The following is a 9,384-nucleotide window of genomic DNA, read 5'->3' as shown; positions in this document are numbered from 1 at the left end:
TAAGATTCGTTTCAGAAGTTTCTTATAGATACAAACGTGAATTAAATATCTGTGACCCACTCTCTTCTGTTCCGCGATAAAATTATAATTTTTGACCCATTCATTGAAAAAGGTTCGCCATCCCTGGCATAGGTCTTGTCCAACGACTAACATACTTGTCACAAGGTAAGGCAAACCGTAGATTCTGATAAGTCATTGCGGCGTAGTTTTCACACTGTGACGTCACAATGATGCAAAATTGTCAAGGACACGATGTCGGTGTTTGTCCTCCGCGGTGTTTGCTATTACCGACTTACTTTCGCTTGTAAATTCTGCAACTAATGGAGATGACAGACGGGAGGCTCAGCATTGGCGGACATGGTAGGCTACCCAATTTTCGAATCTTTTATCTACAGCGCTAAATTAACTTGTGTCACAAGTTAAATAAACCGTTCGGCCATTATATCACAAATTTTACTCCTTTTCATGGATGTTAAAGATAAATTGTTGAATTCGTGTTATTTAGACTCTATCTTACTTATTCATATAACGTACCGGTATCAGGCCTTAAACTAAAAAATGGGACTAGCAAAACCTAAAAAGCCACCTACAATTGAAGGGACAAAAAAGTTGATTCGTGCTGTTCTGCTTTCATCAAAAACTGGAATTCTTGCTCACAAATTTGAATCAGATTTCAAAGAAATAACAGGTGACTGCATGATTTTATGGTAGCCTATACAAGGGATCAAGTCAACCATAGGATATTTTGTTTCAATGTCTCAACATCAATTTGGTAACTGGGTTCAAATCAACTTAGAATAGTACGAAACAAAACTGACTATATTTCCTCTGGCATCAAATCTCATATTTACATCATCATAATGCAGTAAGGTCTTTCATTTCAAATAATTCACCAATGGATGAAACAACCCAAGTTTCATTTGGATTATGAATCAAAATTATGAATGTAACATTTTTCTTCATTGTTTCATTTTGAAATTTCTATCATTATTCTGTTATACCCAGGGCTAAGACTTTCATACGAAGAACTTGGGTTTACTACTCTGCATAATTTTGTCCTGGCTATTCCTGATGTTATTCTCATCTCAAATTACTGTGGTGAAGTAAATTATCATGGAGTTAGCAGTGACTCGACACTACATTTGGAAAATTTGATTAAACATCAGAAAGCAAAGAAAACTAAAAAGAAAAAGAAAGTTACAAGTTATAAAAGAGTTATTATAAAGGCACCCCATAAACGATCAACTGTAATTAGATATGGTACAGCAGAAACAAGAAAGAGAAATGTTGGAATCCCATATGACATCCCAAATCCGCTTCTTGACTCCCCAAATCGTGCGCCTAAGGATGCAAGACCTACAATCAATAATCGAAAAGATATTTTTTTAACACCAAGGCTTGTTTGGCACCAAACAGGAAGATATCGAGTGCAGCCGAATGTACGAGAAAAACACTCGCCACACAACCACTCACATTTATTGCCAAAAATTAAGTCATCACTGGTCTCTGCTGGATGCAATTCTTTGTGCAAGTCTATCTCTGGTTCCGGATTTACTAGTGCTTCTAGATTCAAGAACCCTTTAATGATGGTTGACTCTTACGAAAACTCAGAATCTAGTTCTGCTGTTAACACAACATCTCTTTCTGACAAACCAGGCTTTGTTTATTCACAAAGGTCTCAAATACAAATTACAAGCGAAGTTGTTGAATCCCAAAACCACAAAGAACATTCTTTCGATTCCCTTAAAAAAATAAAATCAATAAAAATTCCTAGTGATACCAACAACATCAACGATAAACCTGTGCAAGCCACAAAACAGGAACTTTTGTCTCCCAAATACAAAAATAATTCATACTTGAAAAATACATCTAAATTCAAGAACCCTCTAATGGTGGATTCTGACGATGACTTGATTGTTCCTTCAGCTGCCACCAGATTCTCAAGTTCTCTGAATACAGGGCTGACAGAAATGAAAATTAACAAGTCGCCTGAGTCTTGCTCTACAGTGATGTCTGGAAAGCACGCCTTGAAATCAAATGACAATATGGAGAAAAGTCATAGGAACATAAATAATAACAAGACTGATAACATAAGAGTTGAGACTCCTTTGTTTTCTAAACCTACTAGTGATTCAGAATCTATGAATTCAGATTTGAGAACCTTTTCTAATCAAAGCACAAAAAGAAAGGTATTTGGAAAGAAATTACCAAGTTTTGCTACCTCAAATGATTCAAAAATGCAAAAATCTGGGATTTTTGAAGAGAAAGTCGGAACTGAGATAGAGTCGTCACCAATGAGTCTGTTAGTCCAAAATTATATGAATGTTGCTTCAGAATCATTGTCAAACAAAATTGATCCGTTTCTGAAAATCGAAAGTTATAAAAAATTCAATCCAAAATCGAAACAAAAGCATTTAAAAGTTCGAGCTGACATGCCAGAAAATTGTGCAACTTTGAGTAATATACCAAAATCTGGGCCAGAAAAGGTGTTTCCAAGAAAATTACATTTTGAAATTGATGATAAAAAAGATTCTGTATCACATGGCAGTGGTGATATTAAACCTCCCAATGTGCGGAGTAGTTCATCCAGGGGTCGGTCGCTTCGCTACCCGCGAGGGGAAATGTGAAGAAATGTGTTTAGTAAGGTAAAAAGTAGGTGTTTGTTCTGATTTTGTTGGAAGACCCTGGTCGTTGCGCCGGACGAATGGCTGCATTCGTCCGGCGCAGTGCCCCCGACCTTTTTAGTTCATTAAATAGTTTAAATACCAGGTTAGAAACTGATCCCCTCTAATGGGAATCAAGTTTTATTCATTTTAGGGCCCGTGATCACTCAACCGTGACGAAATTTTTTTGACATAAACTAGACCTCAATTAACTTGTATGACCCAAATATGGCATCTTTACCTATTACCATTCTCGAAATATAACGTAAAATCAATGGAGCATGACTGAGGAGTTGGAGGAAAAAAATTCCTTTTAAAATGGATTCAAATAATTTTTCCAAATATGCCCATGCTTTCACTTTCTCAATATGTCCTTTCAGAGGCCTGCAATAAGCCAAAATCACTAAAGCGTGACTGGGGAGTAAGAGAACAAAAATTTCTTCAGAACAATGTTAAACTAATTTTTCCAACCATACCTATCTATTTTATTTCTCAATAGCTCCATTTTTAAGTGCGCAACCTTCTTACGCCACTGGAGGGCGATTGGGAGGGGGAAACACCGATTTTTCAGTAAAGAAAATTTCAAATAATTATACTCTTTGAGAATTATGCAAATCTTGGCCCAAAACCCCATTCACATGCCTCAGAATTGCCCAAAAACAATAGAACCTAAGTGGGCGTGGCTTTGCACGAGTTTTCTCACCACAGAGGGCGTGGGGGCACAGCCCCCACCGCCAAAAAGACTTGGAAAAATTCCTAATACTCGGGCAAACGCTTTCCGGCCCCGGAAACTTAGCTAAACGGCCTCTGAACCCCTAAATTACTCTAGCGTGACTTGATTGACAGCTGATTGACCAATGAACAGCCTCGGGCCACAAAAACCCCGTTTTGACCCCTTTCCTCTGGCCCGATCGTTTCCAAAAATTTTCTGCGTAATGCGGACAGGGATACCTGACTAACGTGCTAATCACCTACCTCATCAGCCCTACCCTACATAGTGGAAATGCTCATCAGTCGGTCTCCCACGCATAGAATTTTAACTTCCACCTCACGTGCAACGTTTTCTGATTTAGACTGTGCATTCGCACTTTCAGTGCGACAGGTTGCGAGACCATCAAGCACAGTTTACAATCAAGATGAAGATTCAGATAATGGGATTAAAGAATCTAAATCATCTGAAGATAACACTACCCCGGCAAAGCATGTCATCTTCAACAGGAGAAAAATCACCTTTGACTTACCATCTAAATTTTGAAGTAATTTGTCTTTTGTAGATGAAAACGAGAATATATACTTGCATTAACAAGAATAACAATCTAGTTATTGTTGACTGTTTTATGCTACTCTAGTCAATGTTCCCAATCATGTACTTTTAAATTCGTTTTGTTCTTTCGTAAAATTTCTTTGTAAATTCGAGATTTCTTCCAAGTAATAAAATGCTTTGATGGTTGGACCAGTTAGTGATTTATATGTTGCGGAAAGCTCGCGATTTCTATATTGTTATGGATTTAAGTTATGGACACTGAATTTCTGCGTTGCAAACAGTATTGTTTTGAAGGTTAAAATTAGTGGAAAGTTTAAAGCAGTACTTAACACCGATTTCATTTCCTAAAACATTTAGTATAGATTTGTGTTATATCAGCGTAAAATCCCAGAATCTGACCGCTATGTGCCAAACTCCATGAACAAGCTTGCCCTCACGCAGCTGATTGTACTGCGTACATTGGTGGGAATAGCACGTTTGGGCACCCTATAAATATGAGAATCCTATCCATATATTTGGGTATTACTCGCTTGTTTTTCAATAAATGCAAATAACGAGCCTTCATAAAGTATATACAGGGTTTGGGAGGGGGCTTATCAAAAATCACCGACGAGCAGTGGCGGCGCGTCAATTGCCCCGGTTGTTTTTTCGGTATAATAAAAAATATTTGAAAAACACCTCAATATCGGTTGCACAGACTGTCTACACTAGCCATATTCTCCCGACATGGTTCATTTTTCGCTCGCAAAGCCTTCGCCGAACGTCGACGGGGCGACGCCGATTTTGCCCCGGTTGCTCATTGTATATCGTATTCTCTCTTTTATCTTCCACTCGCCGCATTTGTCTCGTTTGTTTTCTGTTTCTTTTACTAAATCATCGGGGCTAGCCCCGAAATTATGACGACACAATGCCGACGTTTCTTACAACAACGTGTTGACATATTCACGCATTCCTTCTCGTTCGTTGGTTGCTTGAAGATTTGATAGTTTCCTCGCCTTCGTTTTTGTCGCTTGTTTCGCTATTTGAATCAGTTAGAGACCTTTAGTCCATTTGCTTTCGATTTTCCACATTCCTTTTGAGCTCCCTACTTCTTTCCGGCTTCGCATTTCTTAGCCTTAGACCTCATAATGAATAAGGTTGATGCACTACTTCGCACTCCGTTTTCGCAGCTGCCGCTGGAACAAAAATTAGAGGTACAACGTCTTGGGCCTTATCAACCAAAAAATTGTTCACTGGAACAATCCCATGACGGAGGAAAGCGTCGGCGTACATTCTGCGCAGAAACTTGGTATAAAAAACACGAATGGTTGTGTTACAGCGAGGACAAAAATGCACATTTTTGTTTTTATTGCCTACTTTTTGCTACCGCCCGTGACTCACGTTGGTGTAAATTTGGTTTTAGAGATCTTAAACATCTTTCCGAGCGTGCCAGGGATCATCAATCTTCTATGGAGCATCTGGACAATGCAGTAAAATACCGAACATTCGGAAATGTTAATATTGCAGCATAGTTGGATGAAGGACGCGCGGTTTCTATTCGTCGGCACAATCAAAACGTCGAGAAAAACCGCCATGTTCTCGGTCGATTGATAGATGTTTTGAAGTTCATTGGTTGTCACGAGCTGTCCCTCCGTGGGCACGATGAACGGGCTGGCTCTTCTAATAGAAGGGTATTTTTGGATATGGTGGAATACACCGCATCCCTAGATACAGTATTGAGAGATCATCTTGATGCCGCAACTGTTTCGAAAGGGACATCTAAGGATATCCAAAATGATTTGCTCGACTCAATGTATAAAATTTATTCACAACATTTGGCTCTGGAAATTGAGAATTGCCAGTTCCTTTCGATTCAGTCTGACGAGACAACTGACATCACGTGCGTTTCCCAACTGGCTGTGATTTTTCGGCTTGTGAAAGATGGTAAACCTACCGAGAGATTTCACAGCTTTGTACCAATCGTTGATCGCACGGCTTGCGGGATATCTGCTGTACTGAGAGAAGTGTTACAGCCTTACAACGCGAAGTCAAAATTGATAGCTCAAACTTATGACGGCGCGGCAGTCATGAGTGGGTCGAAACATGGTGTTCAAGTTTATATAAAAGAAGATTTTCCTCATGCGCATTTTTTACATTGTTATGCACACCAATTTAACCTCGTTATTAAAAATATGTGTCTTGATACCCTTCTCGTCCGTATATTTTTTGCAAATGTTTCGGGGTTTTCTTCATTTTTTTCCGTTTCGCCGAAGCGCTCTGACCTCCTTCGCCAGATATGTAGCCGCCGTCTCCCAGCTTGTGCACCAACACGTTGGAACTTCCAATCACGCGTGGTGCAGGGCGTGTCCGAAATTAGGTCTGAGCTCATTGAGTGTTTCAATGGCATTCAGAGCTCTCCGGTTTGGGACGAACGCTCTGTGAGGGAGGCGGCAGGTCTAAAGCGTCTGCTAGAAGATGGTGAGTTTTCATTTTTTCTCGCTTTTTTCTCCACAATATTCTATCACGTGGATGTATTATACGGCGCATTGCAGTCAAGGCTAATGGATGGAGCGTCTGTGCAGTCGTGTATTTCAGACTTCTGCGATGCTGTTTCTCGTATCCGGGTAACAATAAAATACGACGACACATGGAGTGCTTTTTTACGCCGCGGGCAAACAACGCAGCGTTTGATTTTGTCTGCAAAGGAATGCTGTGACATTCTGGTGAATCAAATAGGCGATCGTCTGCGCACTGAACACCTTGCCGCGTTCTCTTTGATGAACCCCAAAATTTTTTCAAAATTTGCACGTCAATTTCCCATCCATTTGTTGGCTACTGTCTCCAAATTTTACCCCGTGATAAACGTGGGTAAATTGGAAAATGAATTGCGATGTATATACACCAATCAAACTTTTTTGAACATCACATCAACTTGCGCGCTCTATGGGTTCCTCATAGATAACACTCTAGTAACTACCTTTGCGGCGTCTGCAAAATTTCTGGACATCATTTTGACGACGCCTATTTCTTCCGCCGACGCAGAGCGAACATTCAGCACGCTGAAGCGTATTAAAACGTATCTCAGAAACACAATGAAGCAAGATAGATTAAATTCCTTGGCTGTTTTATCCATTCACAGAGACGTTATATCTGGGATGCATGACTTTAATCAGCGCGTTATTGAGCATTATGCTTCCAAGAAACCGCGGCGTGTTGCATACATGTTCAAGCAGTAGAAGTCTAGCAGCATATATATCTACGAGTGAGCGACGCATGTCCTTATCTTTGCATTAGCTTTCCTTTCTTCATAGTAACGTTTTAAACCTTATTTTAGGTTTTGTCTGCTTTCCCGAAGTTTCTGTTAATATGTCATTGTATTTATCTGGGTAAATATTGCCTTTCCTTTTGAAAGAGGTTTCAAAATAAACTATGTCTATATTTATTAATCCCTTGACTTGGACCGGTTTTAAAGACACTTTCTTATCGTTAAAAATTGTCGCTTTTGCCGATTGGTTGTTACCGATGGAATGGTTTTTATACTCATAAAATGATGGGAGAACTTACAGCGCTCATCCTGTCCCCGTAGATGGGGGTGACTTGGTCCCGCAGTAGCTTGCCCCGGTTGTCAAAATGACCACGCGCCGCCACTGCCGACGAGTGTCTAATTCCCATAGAGAGATATGCTTAGTACGCGCGAACGATGTATATCTATGCAGCACTCTTCACTTTTACTGAGACTGAGGATTGTCGTGGTTTCCTGATCATTTATATCAGGAGTGGCCAACACGTCGATCGATCGCCACTTTTGGAGTAGTCGATCGTGTCCGATGTTGAGTGAATTTAATAACACACCCCAAAAATTTGCCTCGAACCAGTTTCATGCAACGCCTGTTGTGTGTTTTAAAACAAGACGAATACAGTACTGTTCATGCCCAAAATACGATATGCACATACAGTAGGGGAAGGTGGGGCACGTTGGGACATGGGGCACAGTGGAAAATCAGCTCTCGCACTGATACTATATCCGCAATCTTGTCCGCGGTTCGATGTTTCAATCCGCCCTTCGGTGAGTTACAACGTCCCCGCGAACGGACAACGGACGGGTAGAGCGGCGCAAGCTATAAGGTGAAATTGGTTTTGGGAGGTTGAAACTAAAATTTCGCCGTTTCAGTTTTTTCTTTTTTCTACCGTAGCCTTCCCAACATGACAAACCACCGTCTGATATTTTTCAGCTTTGGTCCACTGTAAAATATTCATAACGTTGGCGAGTGGATGTGCCTTCCGAATTTCGCCGTGGGATGGTCTGAAAATATTTGTTTCCTATGGGGAACAATGGACCTGGGTCCAGTGGGACATGCCCTACAGGGCACAATTCGACAGTGTTTGATACAATAAGTGCTTAGAGACCTAGAGATGCGTTATATTTTGTGTAGTATTATGGTTTTTTTCGACCCATGGCCCAATATGGAATATATTCGAGAATTAATAATATTTCCACATTTAGATTCACGGAAGGAAATAATCAGTTTTATTTGCAAATTTTTTTGTCCAAATATCTGAACTATTCCAGTTGAACATTGATTTAAAAAATATTAAATCTTCAAATTTGAAGTCTCTCTGTTCTTTAGACGATTATGCTGATTAAGTGCTTATTTTTAAGGGCATACTTCGTTGAATTTTGGCAGACTGACCCATTGTGCCCCAGAGTCTGTTCGAATGTGCCCCACAAGTGGGGTACAGTGGAACACTTGACAGACGATTTTCAAAGCATTTTGGTAATAAAATGTGTGTCGCAAAGAAATTTCTTAGTCGCGGAATAAAAACTACATTTACCCCTCTATGCATTAGTCCCGCCAACTTAAGTGAATATGCTGAATTAACGGCTCAAAATATGCAAAAGAAAAAAAGTGTCCCAACCTTCCCCACTTTCCCCTATTTGAGTCTAAGCAAGCCCGATGGATAGAGCATTTAATTACGTTACAAATTAAAGTTTTGCCGCTGCAAAAGTTTAGAAATGAACTTGCCGAATATCGTGTGTCTTGTCTGAGAAACGATCGACAGTTATTGTCTCATTCCAAGGGTAGTGAATTCACAACGGTAGGAGTGACGTCAGAATGCCCATATTTCTAATTCGAAGCCTGTGGAGAATCGGACTAAGATACTGAAGTTTGTGCAGTCATGTGACATTTATGGTTTGGAAATATATATTTTTCAACACTTACGACTAAAAATTAGGCAGGCCTCAAATAAATCTCAAATACAGTAAATGATGAAAGTTTACTGTGGGTGCAATTACATAATCTAGATAAATGGAACATAAAAATAACAAATTTTTGTGGCTATTTCATCGAAAATGCGCACACAGAGCCGAGTTCAGTGGCATCGATGGAATTTTTTGTATACGTGTGTGCAATTATCTGCATATACAATACTGATTCGTTTTTGTGTATGACCTTATTATCCATCGATCGGTCCACC

The 9,384-nt window shown here is 39.9% G+C and overlaps 1 protein-coding gene across 1 annotated transcript; it reads left to right on the top strand.

Annotated features, from left to right (window-relative positions):
• Positions 1 to 422: 422 nt before the first annotated feature.
• LOC120331407 (uncharacterized) lies at positions 423 to 3,918 on the top strand. Its single transcript, XM_078113359.1, has 3 exons — positions 423 to 688; positions 1,006 to 2,592; positions 3,758 to 3,918. The coding sequence occupies exons 1-3, from the start codon at positions 559 to 561 to the stop codon at positions 3,916 to 3,918; spliced, it is 1,878 nt and encodes a 625-aa protein (XP_077969485.1). The 5' UTR covers positions 423 to 558.
• Positions 3,919 to 9,384: the final 5,466 nt, after the last annotated feature.

This window comes from Styela clava, chromosome 6, assembly GCF_964204865.1.
Source record: "Styela clava chromosome 6, kaStyClav1.hap1.2, whole genome shotgun sequence".
Taxonomy (NCBI): Eukaryota; Metazoa; Chordata; class Ascidiacea; order Stolidobranchia; family Styelidae; genus Styela; species Styela clava.
The sequence above is the reverse complement of the archived record's forward strand: the minus strand, read 5'-3'. Positions and strand labels throughout refer to the sequence as shown.